Here is a 26,476-nt window from a genome sequence, read left to right on the forward strand (position 1 = left end):
ACATTCCCATTGGCTGTGGTCACTGACCATACAGTCATTGGCTGTCGCGGCTAGTCGCCGAACCGCGTCATAGAAAGTTGAAAGGATTTCAACTTCAAACTGTCGCTCTCGTCACACAAATCGCCTCTAGTCTTCAGAATCGCGGTTGTCGCGCGACTCAATACAAAGTCAATTACTTCCGTTGCTCGCCTCGCTCTTGTAGCGGTAGATGTATTTGTGCGGTAAGCCCTATCCAACCACCATACAGCAAAGCACAGCAAAGCACAGCAAAGCACGCAAAGCACAGCAAAGCACAGCACAGCACAGCACAGCACAGCACAGCACAGCACAGCACAGCACAGCACAGCACGCAGAACAATACAGCAAAGTACAGCAGAAAGCAGCCAAGCAAAAGAGAACGCAGCTCAACTCAGCACAACACAACACAACACTTCCAACACATGCAATTTTGTGACAACATAATACAGGCCAAAATCAGCCGAGACTTTATGAAGTACAAGGAGTCCTATTCTTACTCAAATCCAAACCCTGAGGCCTGTCCTGTTCTCAGCAATTCGGAGAAGTCACCCCAAACCCATTGATCAAGAAAATAAATACATAAATAAGATGTGTGATCATTACAACATTTAATTTTGTTTTTCTAGAGCAGTTGTATGACTGAAAACAAGATGGACCAGATGATACGATATATGTGCTTATAGTGGTATCTGCTGTTTCCAGCATAACGACCTCCCACATCCATGACATCCATGTTTTCCAGGCATCTCGCTCTAGTCTAGGATCTCTATTCTAGTACACAGTCCTGTCCAGGTGCGCCCTATGAAGATACCTTATTTCACTATGCTCATGTTGAGATTAAGATATGGTCATTACCATTTTGTTAATAACAAGCTGTTAATTGAGGCACTGCAGGAAAGGGTTAACTACCACAGCTGAGTCTACAGCCTTATTGATATTGTAGTGTTTTCTCAGTCTACAGCCTTAGTGATATTGTAGTGTTTAGTTATCCCAGTCTACAGCATTGTTGATATTGTAGTGTTTTCTTCTATATCCTTATTGATATTGTAGCGTTTTCTCAGACAGCGAATGATGTGGTATCTGGTGAATTAAGGTATGAGCCCCATTAAGTGAAGGTGCTATTAAAATTGAAGGTCAAGAAATAAACAATTTATTGTGAGCATGTGACCGAAACTGTCCTCTGTTAATGGCTAAAAAGGATAATAGGTCCTCGTTTATTGAACTGGTTAAAAGTTTACTGTTAAAGAGCACAATTCAAAGGAGTACAATGTAATCCCCCGCTAGCGACCGTTACGCCCTTTACCCTGAGGAATGTCACAAAGGCATCGCCATGGTGAAATGCACAGCACACGGTGGTCTCTATGACAACAGTCAAGACGCCGTGGCCAGAGACGATCTGTATTAGGATAGAGAATCTTTGCCGCGGCCTGGCGCGTTGTGCAGTTTCATTTACCTTGCAAACAGCAATGTGTGGTCACTGGGTCCAGACACTCTGTGAGCCACATACAGCTTTCCTCAAGACACACACAGTCATTAGGGCCCAATGGCTGCACACGGCTCCCATATGGGGAGAGCGGCTGGGTGCCTCGCCTCGCGCCACTGAGGAAATCACCGGGTGAAGCGGATTTTCTCTCTTTACACCTCCCTTTGGGTGTGTGTGTGTGTGTGTGGGTGGGTGTGTAAGCAAGAGAAAGAGAGAGATGTGTGTATTTATGCCTGCCCTTTGTGTGTGTGTGTGTGTGTGTGTGTGTGTGTGTGTGTGTGTGTGTGTGTGTGTGTGTGTGTGTGTGTGTGTGTGTGTGTGTGTGTGTGTGTCCACAGGGGTCTGTCCTTTCACAACATGTGCTAGCATCTGCTGCCTTGCAGTCAGACGACAACCCTGAACACTGACGACAACCCTGAACACTCCATTACTTCAAATGATTATTCAAATAAAATGCAGAACCTTCTCCAGAAATCTGTGAATGGACGAGGACATGGAGGAAGAGTGAGGGAGTGTTTTGTTTGCAGACATTTGACAGTGGCCCAGAGTCTCTGCTGTGCAATGTGTTGTTTACACAGAGGAGATGGACAGAGAGAGAGCGAGAGAGCGAGAGAGAGAGAGAGAGAGAGAGAGAGAGAGAGAGAGAGAGAGAGAGAGAGGGAGCGATAGCCGTCACAGTATTATGACAGAATGGAGATGGCCCGGAGAAATAAAGAGAGAGAGAGAGAGAGAGAGAGAGAGAGAGAGAGAGAGAGAGAGAGAGAGAGAGAGAGAGAGAGAGAGAGAGAGAGATAGCCGTCACAACACTGTGACAGAGGGGGCTAGTCTACATATCCCTCTTTTACATTCACACAGTGCTACGGAGAACTCTGCTCTGAACAACCACTCTGCACTTCTCTCTCTCTCTCTCTCTCTCTCTCTCTCTCTCTCTCTCTCTCTCTCTCTCTCACCCATGTGTTCACTCGTTTCTCAGCTGAGAGAGAGGGAGAGAGAGAGAGAGAGAGAGAGAGAGAGAGAGAGAGAGAGAGACAGAGAGAGAGAGAGAGAGAGAGAGAGAGAGAGAGAGAGAGAGAGAGAGAGAGAGAGAGAGAGAGAGAGAGAGAGAGAGAGAGAGAGAATAAGGTATAAAGACAAAGAAGAGAAAAAAGACCACAGAGTTGTGCAGTGTGTGGGAGTGGATCTGAGACACAGGGCTGTCTAACATCTCCTGCAGAGCCTACGATGGCCATTTTGACAACATCACAAAGACCACATATAATTCAAACAGTCTGTTCTTTTTTTCAACTAACTGTTCACAGCAAAAATTGACACTCTAATTATTTACAGTTAACACTGCATTTTTACTGTGCGGGAAATATTATGTAACAAAAATATCTTTGTCTGTTTCAACGTTAAAGTACTGTACACTGTATCTAAGCCATCGTAGTGTTTCATAGTAATGTTTCATGCTTCATGAAAAGTGTCTTGTTCTCTTCATTTGCCATTTGCTGCTCACAAACAGTACTTTCACAAATCCTATACCCACCAATCCTCCATACTTCAAATGCTATACCCACCAATCCTCTGATCTATGATGATAGAGTTATCCGCAGATAGTAGCCTATAGGATTTTACCACCATGGTGATCTAGGTCAGGAAGAAACCCAGACAGCATGAACAACGCGTAAAGACAGAAGGATTAATCCATATCTGACTGAGCACTAAGCATAAATATGTAACCTAAGCTTTTATCTACTGGACCTGCATTAAGTCTGTACAACACTGTTGTCAGAGGAAAACCAAGGGGTGCTGCTTGGTCATTTCCAGAGGGAATTTTAGGTGTCCAGTAGGGCTGTAACGATACACGCAACTCACAATTCGCTTCGTATCACGATTTTTGACCCACGATGCGATACACCCCATGATTTCTGATATGTATCTCATTTGAAGCTTGAAAGCACCATCACATCAAATCATATGGCTGTTTTCTGGATTGAAGGATAACAAAACTTTGAAAGGGCATATCACGATAATGCCTTCTTACATCACGATGCAGTGTTGTGACTCTGATTTCTCTATTCGATCCAATATTGTTACAGCCCAGTGTGCAGCAGCATGCCATTAACACTCTAAATGTTGTGCAGATCCAATAATGCCATCATCTCATTTTGCTGTGTTGTGATTTCATGTTTCTGTCAGATCAATAACATCAAAGTGAGTGACTGCAAGACCTTCTGGGTGGAAGTTGGTTGTCGCTGCAGTTGTTTATCCCTCAAACAGTGCTGTCAGTCAACAAGCGCAAACATAACACACAAACAACCCACCCCACACCCATACCACCTATCTACCCCACACCCACCCATACCACCTATCCACCCCACACCTGTCCATACCACCCATCCACCCCATGCCCATACCACCCATCCACCCCATGCCCATACCACCCACCCCATGCCCATACCACCCACCCCACCCCATGCCCATACCACCCATCCCCCTCATGCCAGCCCATACCACCCCACACCACCCCACGCCATACCAGCTATCCAACACCATGCCCATACCACCCACCCCACCCCATGCCCATACCACCCATCCCCCTCATGCCAGCCCATACCACCCCACACCACCCCACGCCATACCAGCTATCCACCCCATGCCATCCCTCTTGTGGTCTCAGAGGGTAGTAATATAGCCTGGGTACAACACTACAATACACCAAGAGCCTGGGTACAACACTACAATACACCAAGAGCCTGGGTACAACACCACAACACCCCAATACCAAGAGCCATTGTACAATACCACAACACCCCAATACCAAGAGCCTGGGTACAATACCACAACACCCCAATACCAAGAGCCTGGGTACAATAACAAGAGCCTGGGTACCACACCTCAATACCAAGAGCCAGGGTACCACACAACAACCATGTCCACACTGAATGAAAATCACAAGCTTTGCCAGACACAACAGCTTTTGTTGACTATTTACAGAACATTACAGAAGTTCTTTGAATCCAGCTTAAAGATTTTGTGTGTTTGTCTAGAGCCAGTGTGAACTTAGCATTACGCATTACGTAGTAGCAGTAGTAGTAAATTCAGTAAATTTGTGGGCTTTTAATTCATGGCAGAGAGCGACCCCATATAAACAAACAAAGCATGACAGACCACCCCAGCTGTTCATGCTGAAAACAAAATGTGATGATTACCATGAGCACTATGAACACTGTACCACTATGAATACCACTATGAATACCCCATACCACTTATATAAGGATGTTACCATAGGGCAGCAGATGGCACAGCCAAAGCCAGAATGCATTTGCCAATGGGAACGTTTCAAACATGTAGAAATCTAATCTAACAGCTCTAATCACTATTTCCATTATCTTTTAATTATCATTATATAAGGTATTTTAACAGCCCTTGATCTAGCCTGGCCTAGTTTGTCTTTGCCCTTCTCATATCTCTGTGCGTGGGCATATGTGCTGCCCTCTTCATGCTGGGCTACAGTATAAACTCCCTGTGGCTGCTAGGGGCTAATTTTAGAAGGCTACTGCTGCCCCTCTTGAGTGTGAGCTCTGGCTAGTGCAGGGATGGACTGGGACCACAAACTGGCCCGGGCATTTTTATTTTTTTTGGCATAGACCAGCCCCTCACCCCCATCCCTATACTTCAATTCCCATAGCTCATATAGTAGCTCCCATAGCTCATATAGTAAACAAGGCTTTAGAGGAAAATTATTTTCCTAATGTACTAAAAACAGCTATAGTGACTCCTATCTTTAAAGCTGGGGACAAACAGAATGTCACTAATTATAGACCCATTAGTATATTGCTGGCCATTTCGAAGATAATAGAAAAAACTGTTGCAGAACAGCTTGTAAAGCATTTAAACACACAAAAATTCATGCACCCCATGCAGTTTGATTTTAGAGCCATGACTCATGTTATTAGTCTAGTCGTGATCCCCATAGGCCCCTATACTGAACCCAGAAATGTTGAGTACCCTAAAGTTTTATTGCAGAAATGTCATCTATAGGTCAAATGAAGGGGATTTAGCTTGGTTGCCCAAAGTTGCACTTTGGGCAATTTGCATAATTAGCATAAATATATCGTTAAGGTTAAGACTACTGTAGGTGAATAGGCAAAAAAAACTTAAATCATAGATATCACCTTGAAACTTTCTCAGTTGATTACTGGTGATAAGAGAAGAAAAAAATGTATTGGAAGTTTTCTGTATTTTGATGTTTAGATATGCAAATGAGGGCATGAATCATCAATTATGCCCTGATTTGCTTACAGAGGAAATCAGCTTTTCATGGTAAAACCAGACTCAAAATTATTTTTTCTGTGGGTAAAATATGTATATTTGAGGGTTGAGTTAGTGAAAACCTTTTGAGGACCCTGGTCAAGAAGTAGTTTGACATGTACCGTAAATGGATGAATTAGGTGTTTCATGCTTAACCGATGTACTCTATGCATGTACATACGTACAGTGAACAAATGCAAAAGAGCTACGTATACAAACATCATACAATTGTATCAGTTAAATGTTAATCAATTAATCATGATGGCATTATTCAATAATTTGCATCCCTCACCATACCATTTAAAAAGTTTTGGGGGGACCTTATCTTACTAAACAACAAAAATAAACCACACTCAGTTCATAAGGATGAATACCAAGAAGATAATGAAACTGAAGAGAGTGTCAAAACAAAATATGGAGATGGTGAAGGCTATGTGGTTGTTCTAAATGTGTTTACATGTGTGCGAGTGCTTACACAATGGTATGCAATAATTAATGGAGTAATTCATACCAAACTTGTTCTATTAGGCTCAGGTAAGGACTCTGCTCTGTGCCAGTCAAGTTTATCCACACCATACTCTGTCATCCATGTCTATTTGCAGTGCACCAATGCACAAACAAGGTACACTACATAGTAATGTTGTAAGAGGAAGGGGCCTGTTCCAAACTGTTCCTAAGGTTGGGAGAATGGAATTGTCCCAAACTGTTTTGATATCCTGAAGCATTCAAAGTCCATCTCATTGGAACAATGGGGCCAAGGCCAGCTTCAGAAAACAACCCCACATCATCATTTCACATGCACCAAGTTTCACTTGGCAGTCCAAAATGTACCCTTCTCCTGGAATCCTCCAAAACTCAGACTTGTCCATCAGATTTCCAGATGCCCGATGCATCACTCCAAAGGCCTCCTGAAGTCTAAAATAATCTCCAGTGGCAGTGTGCTTTACACTATAAAATCTGGGGCTTCGCTTAGCACTTGGTGATACATGACTTGGGAGTAGCTTTTTGGTCATGGAAACCCATTCCATGAAGCACTCTGCACACTGTATTTGGGCAAATCTGAAGATCACATGAAATTTGGGGCTCTGTAGCAATTGACTGTAGAATGTCTGTGACATCTTTGCATTATGTCCTCGGTCAGTTTATGTGGCCTGCCACTTCAGAATGGATGAGTTGCTGGTGTTCCCAGTGTCCATTTTCTTATAATAAAGCTGATAGTTGACTATGGAATATTTAGAAATGAGAAAAGTTCACAACTGAATTTGTAGCACAGGTGGCATTCTATGAGAATAGAATTCACGCATGAATTCACTGAGCTCCGGAGAATGGCCCATTCTTTCACAAATGTCTGCATGCCTTAATGCTTGATTTCATACACTTGCAAGTGAATAGGGCACCAGACTCTGATTATTTGGATGGGTGAGCGTATACTTTTGGTAATAAAATGTAGTTATTCTATATCTTAGTAGTAGTAGGTAGTAGGTAGTGAAAGTGTGCTACAATCAGATTTAGCTCCAAAACGTTCTGCTACCATATGTGATATTTTAGACATTAAATCCCTTCCAGTAAAAAAGAATTACTAAAAATAATTAAGAGTAATTAATAATTAATTACTCTTGTATAGTTATTTTGTGTTTGTATACACAAGCATGCTGTAAATAGTTATTCTAAACTGCATGCCTGCATGCTGTGTACATATTATGCAGTAGGCCTATGTAATAAATATACTGTATACTGTATATATTTATTGTATGGGGCAATTCCTTAACCTATCCAGGTCAAAACATATTCTTGACCAGGTTCCTCAGAGGGTTTTCACTAACTCAACCCTGAAATGTACATATTTTACCCACAAAAAAATAATTTTGAGTCTGGTTTTACCATGCAAAGCTGATTTTGTGTGTATGCAAATTAGTGCATAATTGATTATTCATGCCCTCATTTGCATATCTAAACATCAAAATACAGAAAACTTCCAATACATTTTTTTCTTCTCTTATCACCAGTAATCAACTGAGAAAGTTTCAAGGTGATATCTATGATTTAAGTTTTTTTGCCTATTCACCTACAGTAGTCTTAACCTTAACGATATATTTATGCTAATTATGCAAATTGCCCAAAGTGCAACTTTGGGCAACCAAGCTAAATCCCCTTCATTTGACCTATAGATGACATTTCTGCAATAGATCTTTAGGGTACTCAACATTTCTGGGTTCATGAAATCACGACTAGACTATTTATGACTCATGGCCTATGGATGTGCTTATTTGTTTATTTGTTTATGTACTGTATTTTAATAGTTGTTTTACCTGTCCAGGGACTGCAGATGGAAATTAGCTATGTAGCTATAATCTGGCACAAGCCATCTTTTTTACTTCTGTAAACAATGTCTATTGTGCATGGTCCCTGCTGAACTAAACTAAATAAACTAAACTAAACAATTGTGATGGATTCACTCCACTGCATATTAAGGATGCACCGATGGGCACCATCTACATTGAGGGCCGGTCTTAAAGGGAAAATTTGAGGCCCAGCTGGAAAATGCTCTGTATGACAGATTACCAGTCCAACCCTGGCTAGTGAAGAGGCACCGTAGCCTCTGCCATCTCGCGCACCTGAAACAGCACCGTAGCCTCTGCCATCTCGCGCACCTGAAACAGCACCGTAGCCTCTGCCATCTCGCCCACCTACAGTATAAGGTGGCTGAGGACCAGACACCTTCAGCAACCTCCTGTGTTGTGGTCTATGCAACCTTCAAAAGTCATACAACCTTCAGTCATCCTCCTCTGCAGACTAGAGTCTCACCACACGGAGCATAAAGTAGTGCAGCACCTTAACGCTTAACCACACTGACTCACACAGAGCAGTGGCAGTGAGACCATGCTGTCTCTAATGTGAAAGGCCTGCTCCTGTTGTGGTTACGACATGCCTGCAAAATCAACATCTACTGACACTCTTTGGGCTACTGCAGCAAATAGCAGTTATAACTTGTGGGTTGTTAGCTTGGAGCACTTGTGTTGTATCAGACGGAAGTGCAAGACGGGCCAAGTTTGAAAACAACAACAACAATATGCTGTATGCCAATAAAGCTGCAGATCAATCAATTTGCTTTAGTCTCAAAACAGCACAAAAACGTTCAAATCATTGCAGTGGAGACAACAACAAAGAGGGGTCTTTTCTGTCATCAATGTCACAACGTCATAACGGAGGGGAGGAACAATGCCCCGAGAGAGTAAGAGAAAGAGAGGGAGTGAGAGAGAGAGAGAGAGAGAGAGAGAGAGAGAGAGAGAGAGAGAGAGAGAGAGAGAGAGAGAGAGAGAGAGAGAGAGAGAGAGAGAGAGAGAGAGAGAGAAGGGGGGGGGGGGGGGAGAAAAGACCAAGCGTAGCCACTTAGATGAAAAAATAGACAAAAAAATAAAACTTAATAGACACAAGTTTTATAAAATCTTACATGAGAAATTGGGCACTGTCATAGTATGTGCCATATAATAATCATTGTACAGTCCATAACCATTTTGTAAGTCTTACGTACATACATTTTCCATATTGGCTAGAGGAAAGAAAGTATAAGAGAAAAGCTCAAAGAGAGAGAGAGAGAAAGAGAGAGAGAGAGAGAGAGAGAGAGAGAGAGAGAGAGAGAGAGAGAGAGAGAGAGAGAGAGAGAGAGAGAGAGAGAGAGAGAGAAATAGAGACACAATCAAACCCAGACAGACAGAAACCCTGACAAACACACAGACACAAAGAGAAAGTGAGAGAGAGAAAGTGAGGTGCACACAGAGAATGGCAGAGTGAGAGAGACAGAGAAAGTGACATTAAGCCCATGTGTGTGTGTGTGGTCTTTATTGACCATCATGTTCTGTTATCCTTGACACTGTATGCTGATTTTCTCTGTAAGCTTTGGCAACACTGATACTAACAGTCATGCCAATAAAGCATACAGTATTTGAATATGAATTTAGATATGGAGAGGAGAGGCGAGGAGAGAGGAGAGGAGAGAGGTGATGAGAGGAGAGGAGAGGAGAGGAGAGGAGAGAAGAGGAGAGGAGAGGAGAGAGGAGAGGAGAGGAGAGGAGAGAGGAGGGGAGAGGAGAGGAGAGGGGAGGGGAGAGGAGGGGAGGAGATGAGTGGAGAAGAGAGGACAGGAGAGGAGATGAGTGGAGAGGAGAGGAGAGGAGAGGAGAGGAGAGGAGGAGAGGAGAGGGGAGGAGAGAGGAGAGGAGTGGAGAGGAGAGGAGAGGAGAGGAGAGGATAGGGGAGGGTAGGGGAGGAGAGGAGAGGAGAAGAGAGAGGAGGGGAGAGGGAGGAGAGGAGAGGAGAGGAGAGGAGAGGAGAGGAGAGGAGAGGAGAGGAGATGAGAGGGGAGGGGAGGAGAGGAGAGGGGAGGAGAGTGAGAGTGAGACTGAGAGTGAGACTGAGAGTGAGAGTGAGAGTGAATGGAGAGGGTGAGGAGAGGAGAGGAGAGGATAGGGGAGGGTAGGGGAGGAGAGGAGAGGAGGAGAGAGGAGGAGGGGAGAGGAGAGGAGAGGAGAGGAGAGGAGAGGAGAGAGGGGATGAGAGGAGAGGAGAGGAGAGGAGAGGAGAGGAGAGGAGAGGAGAGAGGAGAGGCTTCATAATGAAGGCCAGGAGGCTTGTGTGTGTCACAGTTACAATCTTCATTGCCAGGGACATGCAGGACAGGACACAACACATACACATCAGACTACACAGAACAAAACACACATTAGACTACACTACACAGTGTCATCTGTGTCTCAGAGCCCTGTGTGGAAACCTTATGCCAAAATCAATGTGGCTTACAGCACAACACACACTGACACCAATCAGGATCACTCACAGCCAGTCACAACACTGGCAGATTCATGTCCTACCACCTAAAACAAACATTTGCTTTTGAAACACGTCAATACTTAACAGACGCTATGAGACAGAAACAATTAAAAAACATACCAAAAAATACAAAACTCATCATCTAGGTTGTCACTATGGCCTACTGCCAAATGCTGCCGGTCCATCAGTACACAAACATTGACAATGCTCAGCATGCTGCACATCAGAAATTGATTGGACACATCATGTAATTCGTCAGTGTTGGCACCAGCAGGCTGTGTGCCGTGTTCTGTGTGCTCTCTGTGTACTTTGGAGAACAGCCACTGTACAGGGAGAGAGGATGCTCAGCTCACATGTGAAACTGTGAGAAAGTGCACAGCATGACACACATGCAGCAGTAGCTGTTTATGTATGTTTACTGTACTGTAATGCAGATCTGTGCGGTTGGCTGAGCTGTGTGTGTGTGTGTGTGTGTGTGTGAGAGAGAGAGAGAGAGAGAGAGAGAGAGAGAGAGAGAGAGAGATAGAGAGAGAGAGAGAGAGTCTCTCTGTACGTGTGTGTGTACTTGTGTGTGTGTCTGTACATATGTGTGTGTGTGTATGCGCGCGCGTGTGTGTGTGTGTGTGTGTGTGTGTGTGTGTGTGTGTGTGTGTGTGTGTGTGTGTGTGTGTGTGTGTGTGTGTGTGTGTGTGTGCAGCTGCTACTGAGAGCGGATCTCTCTGTTCTCGCCTCTGGCCTCAGAGCCCCACACACGTTTCTGTCTGTTTGTCTGTGCCTGTACGTGTCTATGTATGTGTCTGTGCCTCTGTATGTGTGTGTCTGTGTGTGTGTGTGTGTGCGTGCGCGTATTGTGCGCGCGCGTGTGTGTGTGTGTCTGTGGTGTGTGTCTGTGGTGTGTGTGTGTGTGTGTGTGTGTGTGTGTGTGTGTGTGTGTGTGTGTGTGTGTGTGTGTGTGTGCGTGCGCGCGTATGGTGTGTGTGTGTGTGCGTGTGGTGTGTGTAGTGTGTGTGTGTGTGTGTGTGTGTGTGTGTATCTTTCTGTTCTGTCCTCTGGTCTCCACGCCCCACAGGGAGGGTGACGACCCCACATGGCACATGCCCAGTAGTGGCACCGCAGCTAGCTAACGCTAATGCTAACGCTAACGTATGAACGACGCCACAACAACAACAACAACACGCCAAGCAGAACAAAACATTTAGTGTCCGCGGTGATGAGAGGAATGACTCCAGCCCACCGCCCGCCACCCGCCATGGCATGCTTTTCTGTCCGCGGGCTTTGTGGAGCCGAGGAGGACAATGTGGCCTACAAGTCCCCGTTCACAGCTCTCCAACCGGGCCAGCTTGGGGCAGTGGGAAACAACAACTCTGAAGACATTGGCAAGATCATAGCTCACACACACACAGCTATAAACTTAAGGGAGAGAAGCATGACCTGAAAAAAACTTTCCCGCCGGGCTACCGTGTTGGAGTGTGGAATGCAGCATGTTTGTTTGTCTGTTTATGTTTTTTTTTGTAATTTATTCCTTTATTTATCCAGGATTGTCCCATTGAGACTAGCAGTCTCTTCTGCCAGGGAGTCCTGGTTAACATGGCTGCCTACATGTAGTTCCAGACGTAGACAGACACATAACTATGTAATAAGGAAATAAACTCACAAAAAAAGACATACGGAAAAAAAACATTAAAAGTAGCATCAGGCAAAAGTTGTGGTGTTTGTTTAGAAACAATGACATTCCTATATGTATACAGTAGCCTATCAGTTGCCCTCCTATTATTTATGGACGTGTGCCTGTAGTATGTGTGTGTGTTTGTGTATGGCTGTTTGTGTATGTTTGTACATGACAGTTTGTGTGCACATTGAGTAAGGGTGCATCAAACGTCCCTTGAAAATGAAAGCTTTGCCGTGTTGTTCCTTTGTACTACCATAACTTCCTTGCAAATTTCTAGCGAATTCGATCTATGGAGGATGCCACAATAAACTTGACATTTTGGGTTGCAATGAATGGGCATTGGAAAGCGTGTTTAGAGGCTGTAAGAGAACTTGTAAGTAAAGTTATTTGGAAGAATGCTCCAGTTCCCCAGGAGAACAAGCACGCAAAACATGGCTGAAGGATGGGTACATGGGTACATGGGTACATGTGTGTGTGTGTGTGTGTGTGTGTGTGTGTGTGTGTGTGTGTGTGTGTGTGTGTGTGTGTGTGTGTGTGTGTGTGTGTGTGTGTGTGTGTGTGTGTGTGTGTGTGTGTGTGAGCGTGCACTCGTATATGCATATGTGCCGTGTGTGTGTGTGTAAGTGTGTTAGGGGGAGAACGCAGCTGGAGAAAAGGAGAGAGAGAGCGAGAGAGAGAGAGAGAGAGAGAGAGAGAGAGAGAGAGAGATAGAGAGAGCTTGCAAGGATGAGAAGGTGAAGATGACTATTGAGAGCAAACTCACTATGAACCCTTCAAAGCCTTGTCTCATTGGTTGTCTATTCTCAAAGCCTTGCCTGCTTGGCTGACAATAGTTAAAGCCTTGCCTGATTGGCTGTCAATACTCAAAGTCTTGCCTGATTGGCTATCAATACTCAGAGCAGCCGAGCCGTAATAACATCACGTTAGTGCAGCAGGCAGCATCCAAGATGTGAACGGATGAGTAGTCTCCTATTTTGTCTTATAAGCACAAAAAACAAACAGCTGTTCCACCAGAGGCAAACACCAATTAGAATGTGGTGTTAGTCTGTGTAGACAAACACTCATCTAAGACCCTGCTTACACGTATGAATAACTTTGTTAATGCATACCATACATTTGGGCCTTTCATATGCAGTTTTAGCTCAATGAAACAGATATTTTTAAAACCACCATGTTGAGTGAATATTGGGACCTCTAAAATGCATCTGTTGCAGTGGTGTAAAGCATATGTGCAATCAAGGCCTAAACATTGAATGAAACAAGAAACCTGAAGCAATCGGACAAATACATCAAGGCATCTGAGGTCTACTAGCTGGAGTACCATGCCAAGTGGACAGCAGTGGCGTATCGTGCATTAGAGTCTGCATCATGGACAGCACTTTTGATATACAATGATGTCCACTAAACTTTCATGCAAGACCTTTAACATACCGGCCCTCACACTGATTCAAATAACACACACTAGCATGTAACACACTCTAGCATTTACACCTTATTGTGCTGTGCACTCAGTGCACACACATTGAGAACTTTGTGCATGATGACTGGCAATTGGAACTTTAGGAGGAGCTCTGATTTAAGTCTACATAGTCAGACGCCATCCAAACACACAGACAGACAGCCACACAAAAGTTGTTCCATTCATCATGTCACACCCACACAGCAGACTTATGGACTCCCTCCCACCGCCGGGCTCTGTTGACATGGGCCTCTATTCATCCATTCTTTTGAGTGACACCGTGCCTCCAGTGGCACTCTGGGTGACCCTCGGGGACAGGTCACCTGATACAGGTCCCTGCAGCAGTTTACAGGAGTGGAGAGGCAGTCAGAGAGAGAGTGGAGGAGGCCCGTGGTAGGCCAACAAATCACACACACACACACACACACACACACACACACACACACACACACACACACACACACACACACACACACACACACACACACACACACACATACACACATAGGTACATGACCTGAGTGACCTGTATACTCCCTCTCCTCTGTCTTCTTCCTCACGCATTGCATTGTATTGTGCTGTATTGCATTGTATTGTGCTGTATTGCATTGTATTGTGATGTATTGCATTTTATTGTAGGCCTATGCTATTGCTGACTATCCCTTCTTTTGTACGTCGCTCTGTAGGGCTGGGCGATATGGAAAAAAACCTATATCACGATATGGATTACTTTATATCACGATAACGATATTTATCACGATATAGCACAATTACATATGTTTTCAGTTATTCTCTTTATTTGCTCTTTATTTCTTCATGTCACAAAACAACCTTTCTTAAAAATGTAAGTAAAATGTTATCTTTTTATTCTATTTTTTACAGTTACATTAACTTATAGTGTGTATTGTGACAGCATGAAATGTAATTAAATGATATTCAATTGTATAAAATTGATAAAATTACTATCACGATATAAACGATATAGGAGAAAGGTCACGATATACACTTTAATATCACGATAACGATATATATCGTCATATTGCCCAGCCCTATCGCTCTGTATAAAAGCATCTACTAAAAGTGATGCAATGTAACAGGACGAAGACAGCGGGATTGTGGTTCAACTGGATTGTCTAGGTCCCCCTCATCAAAGGCATAGACTACTGTGGGACCACAAGTTGAAAGGCTGTGACAAAATGTTATTGGACACACACACAGAGCTGTTTGCATACTATTTGCTATGTGGATACATATGAGTTTTCAGTTTCACAAAGTGCACCCACATTCTGAAATGAATAAAATACACAACTAATAGGCCTACTACTCCACAACTAATACAACTCCATAGCCTAATATGACTTGACAACTAATAAATCTCCACTTGCAGGAAAGAACTGTACTGAAACACAGAGAAATGGGTCAGTTCGCAATTCGTATAGGGCTACTGTCTGGCACTCATATGGACTCATGTAGGCCTAATATAGGCCTATGTCATGAGAGGTAATAGATGTATTGTTACATGTGGTTTCCTTTGCTGTGTCTCTCTACAATAGCCTACTACAGTGTTACGTAATGACAAAACCCAGAGCAGCAAGTAACCTACCTACACCATTTTGCTCGACACACCCACACACACATCACTTGCTTGTGTAGGCTACATCACTTACATCCTCGTCTTCCATCAGTGTCACCATGAGAATCATCCAACTGCGCTTGAACAGACATGGCTATGGGTTGCACAAGCAGCTCCAGACATTTCCAGTAAATTCTAGCGACCGCCTCGGCGTGGGTAGAACCTTGGAATCACCTAATTGATGTTAGTGACATGTCGTGACGTCGCTCCAATGCTGTGGTGCCATGGAGGAGGACTGTGCACTCGGCGAGGCGATTCGTGGGTTCATTGAGGAAAATCCTGCTCTGTGCGCTTTAGCCACAACTATCGGCACCGCGTTTACAAGACGTTTGAAACACGCCCACCTAATACAGCAGGAATTCCCTTCTTTATCACAGATACACAGACTCTTTTCATTCAAGTAAATGTCTTGTCAGTGCACCCCCGTTTCTATCAACTTGAAATGCCGAGCGATTGTCTGGTACGCTACAACATCAGCATCCATAATCACTCCAGCGAGAGCAGTCACATCTGTCACATCCAATCTGCGTTGGAGAACACCCCCCACATCACCAGTGGAAATCAGTGCTCAGCAGTAGCAAAGGGCTGAACAGATTACAACGTGGATAAGATACGTTGCCAGCAATGAATAGAGGAACGACTTGCATGGGGCATAAAAGTCAAACAAAAACATATCGGCGTCGTGCCGCCGCGCATCGTTGCCATTAGCAACTTCCCACACACACACTTGGTGTGCCCACAGAAGCTACTCCACCTGCCATGAAGTGAGAGTGCGTTGGTGTGCAATGACAGCTACAAGCGTAAAACCGAAACATTTATCGCCCCCTCATGTCAAAGTGTCTGAGTAGACTCGCCGTGTCAACACAGACTAACTAGGCTACATACACCCAAGCACCACTGCTGTCACAAAACACAAACACGCACACATGCAGTCTGGTCCGGACCGCCGCCCTGCTTACCTTCGATGATGGACTGCTGTCTTGTCTTTCTTCCCCTTCGGCCTCCTCTTTCGCGCCTGGATGGCCATTACTATGTGCAATCCGACGATGTGTTGGCAGAGGCGCAACCCAAGTGAGAAGGAGAGTAGTAAGATGGGAAGCGGGACAGGGGAGAAAGAACAACACAGTCGGTCAATACCGGTCTGAGCATCATTTCAACAAATGGTCACAAACACAGCTATTTGCATACATCAGTGAAACAAGTAGCCTAGGCTAGCCTACATAAATTTGTCACGATTCTTATATAATAACGAGTTGCTCGTAGCCTACCCTTCCTGGAGCTCATGATGTTTTCCTGCTTCCCCTCAGCAGCAGCGGCAGCTCGGTAGGCAGGCAGGCAGGCAGCCGGGCTCTCTCCTCTCGCCTCTCCAAGCTAGTGTTATGACGTTCATGAACGAATAGATTCTTTTGAACGGCACCCAAACGTGTTCCGAATCCGAATCGCAGTTGGGAGCCGGTCTTTTTTAGTTTTTCATTCGTTTTGATCAGATGACCTGACCTTCACGTGGCCTGCTTTATTTATTGTTCTTTTTTCTTTTCTTTTTTTGGTCTTCGATCCAGTCTTTAGGAGGAGGACAATAAATTGTTTGGACAAAATGACAAAGAGGTGGAGTCAAAATGTCTATCTTGTCAACACCGAGTAGCCTAGGCCTAATTAAATTAAAATAAAAAGGAGCCTTTTTTGAACGGCTCCTTGAAAGGAATGGGTCACTATGATTCGGATCCCGAGAAAGAGCCATAAATCCCATCTCCTCTCTCTCTCATCTCGCCTCTCCAAGCTCTCTAGACGGAGGATGCGCACTGACTCCCTCTATCGACGGGACGTAGGACCAGGAGCGCGCCCTTGCTCACGCTCACATGAGCGCACAACTGACAGAAAAAGAGCAAATCAAAAATGCTGAATGAAATATGTTCACTTCCGTCTCCTTTTGGTCCCACTTTGTACCCTGGTTCTTTTACTTGTACTATGCACAGTGACTTCTGACACTCCTGGACCATTTCTTGGACACTTTGCCTCTGTTGCTCTGTGCCACTGAGCTAAGGCACATGATAAATAACTGGTACACTTTTTTTGGAGACTTTATCACTTTGTTTGTTGTTGTTGTTTTTGCTGCTCTGTAGCTAAAGCACCACATGTGATGAATCACTGTTACACTACTAACTAACCGCAACTGTGTGTGTGTGTGTGTGTGTGTTCACTGTGTTGTGTGTGTGGGTGTGAGTGGGAGAGAGAGAGAGAGATTTACCTGTACCTGTGTGAGTGGGGGAGAGAGAGAGAGGAGGTGATATCTGCCTTGGACTGAATGTATGTAAGAGTCGGCTATATGGTTGATATGTGTAATGATTTGTGTAATGTCTTGTGTGTAGGCTAATGTCTTCTTTATGTATGTACTGGTATACTTGCCACCTTAATTCCCCCCTGGGATTAATAAATGATATTCTATTCTACTCTACTCTATTATTCATCATCACCATCATCATCATCATCATCATTATTATTATTATTATCATTATTATTATTGTCACTATCATGAAAAAAGCAGCATGCCCTTGAGCAAGGCACCTAACCCCACATTGCTCCAGGGCCTGTAACCAATACCCGAACCTAAATAATTGTAAGTCGCTTTGGATACAAGCCTCAGATAAGTGTTATGTAATGATGTAATGTAATGCAACTGGTTCCTCATTACATTACAAAGGGGACCTTTTCAGATGCTTTTGTCCCAGGCCTGGCCAAGGCTGTCAGCGGCCCAGTGCATTACTAGACCACAGAATGCAGTATGAGTCTAGGCAATGGGTGATAAAATCGCTCGCAAGGTGATAAAAGCATGAAACTTGGCACAAGTGTTCATTAGGACATGCTTATCGATTTCAGGGGTGGAGCCACCCAGAATTCAATGTTGCATAGCAACGGTTGCTAGGTAAAGCATTTTCCTTAGCAACCAGCATCACTGATAGAGTTTCTTGATCACTGATAGAGCACTTTTGTGGTGTCATGATGTCTCCACTCCTTCTCTGTCTCTCTGGAGTCTCTGGAGCCACAGAGAATTCAATGTTGCATAGCAACGGTTGCTAGGCAACATACTTTCCTTAGCAACCAGCATCACTGATAGCGTTTCTAAGCACTTTTGTGGTGTCATGATGTCAGAGTCTTGAGTCCTTGTTCATTATGACATGTTTATCAGTTTCAGGGGTGGAGCCACTCAGAATTCAATGTTGCTCAGCAATGGTTGCTATGCAAAGCATTTTCATTGGCGACCAGCATCACTGATAGTTTCTTAGCACTTTTGTGGTGTCATGATGTCTGAATCGTGAGTACTTGTCCTAATATCACTGCAATAATGGTTCAAGAGTTTAAATACCATCAATATCTGGAATAATTTCCTCTTTGCTATTTTTGTCATTCTAACTCATTCTCGTAAAGTGCTTATCTGATAATAATAATAATACATACGTTTTATATAGCGCTTTTCATAATACTCAAAAATCTGAAATTAAAGAGAGTTTAAATTCTCATACAATTCTACAGTTGCTATTCCTGTATCCAAAGACAAAAAGCAATTGCCTAACATTCAACATTTAGGAATTACACTTTCAAATTCCTAACAGTAAAACTAATACAATTCAGATAATAGACCCATAGACAATTGGCTGGCTTGGTTCACACCAGACCATACCACTATAAATATGTTCTGTGAAATATGTTCTGGAGAACGCCTACTGATTTCTCATAGTGGGGTGTGGTTTGCAATTGCCAACGGCCAATTATTTGCTGTTACAAGTGTTATCATTTGGTCTATATGTAGCCCACAGCCAATTGTGTCAGTTACTGTAACAAACTGAAAGTTTCCATTTGTCATGTACTGTAATACACATCATCATCTTTCCACCCCTCCCCACTCTCTAATTGGCCCCAAGATCTAGTTGCCTCGCTGAGGGATAGAATGCACGCTTTCAAAGTTTTTCAGAATGGAATGATTGTGCAAAGCAACATGGGATATCCCAGGCTAAGACAAGACAACTGATACGTTGTACGCAGCAGTGGCTTAAGCACTCATTCAAACCCAGATTGTCTGTTTTTGTCTAGATTCAGCCCATTAAGGTTAATTAAGGATAAGGTTAATACGAGTGTTTTCCACACCTTCACATATGGCTGAAGAGAGTTTGAGCCCCAGGAACTGTCATCAACTGGCACAGAAAGCTGACTGTAACAATGCAATGCCTAAGCACTTGGCAGTGAAATTGTATATTCTGTACACATTGCAATAATCAGGTTAAGGATAGAGTGGCACGTCAGTAGGTTTTTGGATAGAGAAACCGTACAGCTCTGTAAAAGCTTCTATTCCATTTTATTAAGGTTCAGTGTAAATACTGTAAGAATGAAGTTAAGACAGGGATGTGAAACTCGGGACCAAATGTGAAATCTTTGCAAATTTGTATTACAGTTGGCCCACATACACCCATCAATATAGACAATGTGACTTGGAGGCTAAATTCAGTCAGTACGAGTTAGAGTACTTTATAAATCCCCAAAGCAAAATTTTGTTCATCACAAGAATTATGAGTGTGTCCATACTAGTGTAACAGCACATACATAGTTTGTTAGTTATAAATTTGGATATTTGGAATATACAAAAAGTAATTATATAATACAGTAATAGGCAAACAGTACCCATGATTGTAACCAACTGCTAACCAACTACTGGTTAAGAGAAAAACATTTATTTGCATTTCAAGACTATAATCTGCTGTTATTAAATAATTTTAGACAGATTCCATTCATTTTGAAAGAATGTTGCAGTTGTCTAAATGATATGTAAAACATAATTGATTTAGTATTTTAAAATTAGTTCCTGGGTACGCATGTCAACAATTACTTTGTCATTTGACACAACACAGACACATGATGTTCATGTAGGCATCTTTCTTTCCAAATTGTAATTTTTGCTCTGAATGATCAGTATGCAGTGCTAGGCACATGTGAAATACAGTGAATTGCAAAGCTTTGCAGTGTCTAGAATGACACCAAAGGAGTGACAATGGCACAAGTTTCTATATAACCTTTTAATGTATTAATACAGTGATATAGCGGAAAAAAACTGTACCGTTGATGTTTGTTGCTCAGGAAAGTTAATTGCCTGGCAACCATGGGCAAGAATAAGATCAAAGGGGTCATAATCATACATATTGCATACCTATTATTATTTGAAGCATTATGATGCATTATTTTAGTGATATTAGGGCAAGAGGTTGATATTTAGACATAACATTTTTGCATTACGTATTGCTGATGCTGATTGTTAAGGAAGATGCTTTACCTAGCAACCGTTGGCTCCACACCTGATATTTAGTGACATTAGGGCAAGGAGTTTGTACTTACAATTAACACCACAAATTTACTGGGAACTGTATTACTGATTCAAGTTGCTAAGGAAGATGCTTTACCTAGCAACCATTGCTAGGCAACTTTAAATTCTGAGTGGCTCCACCCCTGATATTTAGTAATATTAGGGCAAGGAGTCAATATTTAGACATCATAACACCACAAAATTGCTGGAAACTGTATTACTGATTCTGGTTGCTAAGGAAGATGCTTCACCTAGCCACCGTTGCTAGGCAGCAATACATTCTGAGTGGCTCCACCCCTGATATTTAGTGATATTACGGCAAGGCGTTAATTTCAACACATCATAACACCACACAATTGCTGGGAACTGTATTGCTGATGCTGGTTGCTAAGGAAGATGCTTTACCTAGCATCCGTTGCTAGGCAACATTCAATTCTAAGTGGCTCTACCCCTGATATTTAGTAATATAAGGGCAAGGAGTCAATATTTAGACATCATAATACCACAAAATTGCTGGGAACTGTATTACTGATGCTGGTTGCTAAGGAAGAAGCTTCACGTAGCAACCGTTGCTAGGCAACAATGAATTCTGAGTGGCTCCACCCCTGAAATGAATAAGCATGTCCTAATGAACATTTGTGCCAAGTTTTACACTTTTATCACCTTCCGAGCGATTCTCCCAGTATATAGCACCCATTGCCTAGACTAGTATGAGTTCTATATCACCATCGGAGGATTGCATGTGCAGGATCACAGAGGCTCATTTTAACTACCTCCCTTCTTCTCCCTTCATCATTGTTCTTTACTGACACTCCGTGGAGAATACAAAACACTTTTCCCGCTCTCAGCAGAAGTGTCAAAAGCAAAAGTGAAAGTTAAAAAAAACACACAATTTCCTTTCAACACAGGTAACTTACAGTATATATGAGTATAAAGTAGACCTGTGTTCTTGTCTTACTATCAGATGACGCTGGTTGGATCAAATTTGTGGTGGATCCTTGTTAGGTTTTTACTAGTGTTTTTTTTTAGACTGTCTATCTAACTCTCATTAGGTACAATGGAGTAAATCGTATAACAGCTGTGTAATATCATGTGTTGTTTTTGTACTTACATCATGAATTTACTCTTACTTTTACTTTTGACACCTCTGTCTCAGCCTGAACAGAGCAACTTTTGGGGGCTTTTTCACGTTCAACATCCAGATTGAGAAATGAGGAAAATTACCTTTGAATTATGCTTTTGTCAGATATTGACTAAAACTTCTATCACCAGTAATGTCTTGTCTTGCATCACGAGACCACAAGCAAAATAAGAGGATGGGAGGTTCTCCATCGTAAGACTCCAAAGGTCTCCTAACCAAAGGTCTCCTAAAGGGGTGTTCACCTGACATCACATGGATCCCGGAAAAGTCAGAGCCTGAAGTATCTTCTTCTAATCTACCCTTTGTTTGAGCTGTTCAGAAAGCTTCAAGAGTTGTCTGGAAACAGCTGAGTAACTTCACACATAAGCCACCAGAGGGCCCTCAAGATCACAAAGAATTCAGATGACGACCAGGGACATCACTCTGTATTCTTTTGAATAGAGATAAATAATGGTATATCAGGGGTGGGCAATTATTTTGTCCAAAGAGCCAAATTGGATGTAGAGTATTGACCAAAGTGCCAGATGCGCAATAATACACCCATGTCAATAATAAGATAAAGTGTAGGCTGACATAACTTGCCAGCTTTGCCATTCCTGCACATTTATTATAATGAAATGATGTAGCAGCTGTACTGTACTTGGTTAATTCTAAGTTCGCAAGATCCCTGTTTTAGCCATTTTAAGAATGTTGAATGACCGAATGATGAATGAGTTGTCTGTCTTGTAAAGTCTCTGCGGGCCACATGGAATGGTTTAGCGCGACGCATGTGGCCACCGCGCCTTCATTTACCCACCACCATCCATCAACAATAAGCTATATTTCTATGGGGTAGGAAGAGTGTGGTGTGTGGTGCCACTACTTCTACTTTTTCCTCACATTATAAAGCACCCATGTATAAAAACAAACAAAGAAAGAAAACTAGGTAGCTGTAAGAGGCAAGATGCTTCACATTCAAACAAGTCTGAATGAGTATTGAGCCAGGAAGACTCCAAAGTTTAAATGTAGTCTTAGTAAGTTCAAATGTTTCTTATGTTGTCTCTCACACTTGATGTATCTAATACACTGATAGGAATATATATACACAAACAGTACTGTAGACACACTTTCTGGTTTTTTTTTTGTTCCAAGTGAATTGGTTTCTTTATTTGTCATCATTGATATGGTGAAAGAAGATTTCAAATAGATCACTGACTAAGTGTCTTCTCAGTGTTTGCTATTGCAAGTAAAAAGTGATGTTTCCCATACTTTAATGTGAAAAAATATCTTCCTTTTTCAAAATATAAATAATGAATAAAATCAATCAAAAAGATATGTATTTTCTCTGAGCCTGGGTTTGGTGGAGGAAGCAACCAAAAATACATCTGTATTTTTCTCTAAGCCTGGGTTAGGGGAAGAAGCAACCAAAAATATATCTGTTTGTATTTTCCTCTAAGCCTGGGTTTGGGGAAGAAGCAACCAAAAATATATATCTGTTTGTATTTTTCTCTAAGCCTGGGTTAGGGGAAGAAGCAACCAAAAATATATATCTGTTTGTGTTTTTCTCTAAGCCTGGGTTTGGTGGAGGAAAATATATATCTATTTGTATTTTTCTCTAAGCCTGGGTTAGAGTCCTCCGCCGCGGCCTGGGCTTGATTTTCGGCAGGGTGGGCGTCTTTAAGGTGGCTGAGGCTATGTCACTCCTCGCCCCCCCGCTCACCCAGTCCATCTCCAGCCTCCCGTACCTCATCTGCCCCCTCGGCTTCAGGGACGCGTGGCTAAGGCGCCAGGACAGGGGGATCTGCTGCTGAAACTGCAATGGTGGCATGAAGGAGCTGGAGGTAGAGGAGCCTCCATCTTGCCCCGTCAGCTCCACCTTCTCCAGCACTCGCTCACCTGGCACGGCCGACCCCGGGGGCTGGTAGCGGAGCGGGGGGAGAGCTGTCTTTGAGCGGAGCGGGGGGAAAGCAGTCTTGGAGCGCGCCTGCTGCTGCTGCAGAGAGGCGGCCGCCTGTGCCGCTTTGCAGGAGCGAAAGCCGTGGAGGGAGATGAGCTTATGCAGGCTCTCCCTCCACTGTCCAGCGTCTCCCTGCTCCAGCGCCTTCCCCTGCTCAACAAGCTGGTCTGCAGCCGGGGAGGCCTCATGGGGACGAGGTTTAGGGTCATGCTGAGGAGAGCTGTGTGGAGCCTGGGAGACTGGGGGCCTTGGAGGATAGCAAGGGCCCTGAGCATGCTCTGTCCTGCCGGGAGTTAAGCTGGGAGTGATCTCCGAGCGAATGGCATCGCAAGGACGCTGAGACGTGATGATGATGTCATAATGTTGGGTGGTGACATAGTGGCCCTGGAGGTTGTTGTCATGGCAATGCTGAAAGTGAACGTCACGGTGGTCGCGAGGATAATGGACGCCGTCGTCATCATGGTGGACAGTGTGAGGATGCTGCATGTCGTAGCGCTGGGCGATGATGTCACTATGCTGTGATGTGATGTCATGACGAGGCTGGCCGATGACATCGTATTGAGTTGGGCCAAGGTGATGCTGGGGGCTGGGGTGTGGGGGTTGGTACACGTGCTGAGAGGTTAACTTGTGAGCTTTAGAGAAGACCCTCTTAGGCTTTTGGCCAATGGGCACGAGGCCGCCCTGCCCTGCAGCAGGAAGTTGCTTAGACACCTCTTGGTTCTCCAAGGACATGAATCCTGAGTCGAAGGGCAGGAGGCGCGACTCATGTTTTAGCATACTAGCTAATCCTGTGGAAGACGACATATCTAAGCTGTCAATACAAGCCTTCCTGTAGGCATACAGCAGTGGGTTATCGGTAGAGAAGTGGGGTCGCCCAGCCGCTGAGAAGTTGATACGCTTCTTGGATGCAAGTTTTTTCTTGCGTTTGCTGGCTTTAGGGGTGGCATAGTGTACCTCCCTGCTACTCTTGCTCTCCTCCGCTGTCACTATTTCAGTCTCAGTCTTCTTCTTCTCCTCTTCCACTTCCTCCATGTGCTCCTTTTCTTTTGCTCTCACAAAGTCACCTTTGGTGGAGCTACGGCGATCGTCAAACATCTTATTAGTCTTTCTGGACATCCTGCGCTGAACTGCAGAAACACAAATGTCTGCTGCTTTAATGGTTATATTAGTTAGTATATTCGTGTCTGCTTTATAATGGTTATATTAGTTAGTATATTCGTATCTGCTTTATAATGGTTATATTAGTATTCATGTGTGCTTTAATGGTTACTGTATATTAGTATATTTGTGTCTGTTTTAATGGTTATATTAGTTAGTATATTCGTGTCTCTGCTATATAATGGTTATATTCAGGGCCCTAAATTAACATTTTTCACCAGCAGCCAAAATGGCAAGTAGATGTTAATCTTACTAACTAAACAAACACTCACTAATGGGTCAAAGTGGCTAGTAAGTTGTTCTTTCCTACTAGCCAAAATGAAATTTTACAAATGAAATTTTACCAGTATTTGGCCGGTGGGCTGGTATTAATTTAGAGCCCTGGTTATATTAGTATATTCGTGTGTGCTTTATAATGGTTATAGTAGTATATTCGTGTGTGCTTTACAATGGTTATATTAGTATATTCGTGTGTGCTTTATAATGGTTACCCTATATTAGTATATTCGTGTCTGCTTTAAAGGTTATATTAGTATATTCATGCGTGTGCTTGATATGGTTATATTAGTTATTATATTTGTGCGTGCTTGATATGCTTATATTAGTATATTCCTGTGTGTTTGATTATGGTTATAATAGTATATTCGTGTGTGTATGATTTTGTTCTTTGTGTAAATAAATGGAGCTGCATGTGAACTGAACTGTCACTACTCCACAACCGTAAGAAAGTCGCCTTTACATTACATTACATTGCATTGCATTGCATTACATTGCTTTACATTACATTACATTGCATTACATTGCATTACATTGCATTGCATTACCTTTCATGTCTGCAGGCATCTGTGGCAGTGAGATTGTAGAGCACTTCTTCATTCCAGCTGTGGCTACATGTACTGTAATAAACAAGACATTTTGCAGACAACATACATCATTTATTACATTTCTTGTGATGTGTGCATAATGGTTTTCTTTCAATACCTGTGTAAATGCAAAATGCCAAAACTGTTATCAAATATGTTGCTCTAACAGCACGACTAACCTGTGGTGGGTTTTGATTGCTGGTTGTCCGATATTGTCATGCCAACGCCTGATGTTGCGACATCATTATGATCACTCTCAATCAAATTGAGGTCATATGTAAAGAGGGCAAGCAATGCCTCTAGTTCCTCAGAGCTTAAAGCAAATGCATGAATGTGATTATATTCAAATTTCACTGATTATCACAATGTGTAGGCTATATTAATGCATTTAGATGATTACTTCTGACAGTATGTAATGATAATTCTAAAACTAAATTCAAAACGGAATCATTACTACACCATTCACCTCATTAGTCCTTCCAACTTCTTTCTCAGTGCTTTTTTGTTATATATCTTGAAGTCTGATTTCAGAACGGTGCTGGTTACATCCCGTATCCGTGGATGAGGATGGATCATCAATCTGGTGACCGCACTTATGTCTCCGTGGTGCAGAAGGCAGAGCCTGCGTAGATTATTCAGGCCCTCGGTC

At 43.1% G+C, this 26,476-nt stretch overlaps 2 protein-coding genes across 2 annotated transcripts in view; both read right to left on the bottom strand.

The window, feature by feature from the left end:
- srpk2 (SRSF protein kinase 2) overlaps positions 1-16,731 on the bottom strand; it is a 115,826-nt gene extending 99,095 nt beyond the window's left edge. The window contains exons 1-2 of the mRNA XM_063196677.1: positions 16,651-16,731; positions 16,342-16,411 (exon numbers count right to left, since the gene is read on the bottom strand). Coding sequence (XP_063052747.1) covers positions 16,342-16,411; positions 16,651-16,666 — 86 coding nt within the window. The 5' untranslated portion in view covers positions 16,667-16,731. The remainder of the gene's footprint in view (positions 1-16,341; positions 16,412-16,650) is intronic.
- A 6,268-nt stretch (positions 16,732-22,999) lies between these two features.
- Positions 23,000-25,829, bottom strand: LOC134446689 (uncharacterized). Its single transcript, XM_063195999.1, has 2 exons — positions 25,789-25,829; positions 23,000-24,933 (listed from the first exon to the last, which is right to left on the bottom strand). Exons 1-2 carry the CDS (start codon positions 25,805-25,807, stop codon positions 23,465-23,467), a joined length of 1,488 nt encoding a protein of 495 aa, XP_063052069.1. The 5' UTR covers positions 25,808-25,829; the 3' UTR covers positions 23,000-23,464.
- Positions 25,830-26,476: the final 647 nt, after the last annotated feature.

This window comes from Engraulis encrasicolus, chromosome 4 (genome assembly GCF_034702125.1).
Source record: "Engraulis encrasicolus isolate BLACKSEA-1 chromosome 4, IST_EnEncr_1.0, whole genome shotgun sequence".
Classification (NCBI taxonomy): domain Eukaryota; kingdom Metazoa; phylum Chordata; class Actinopteri; order Clupeiformes; family Engraulidae; genus Engraulis; species Engraulis encrasicolus.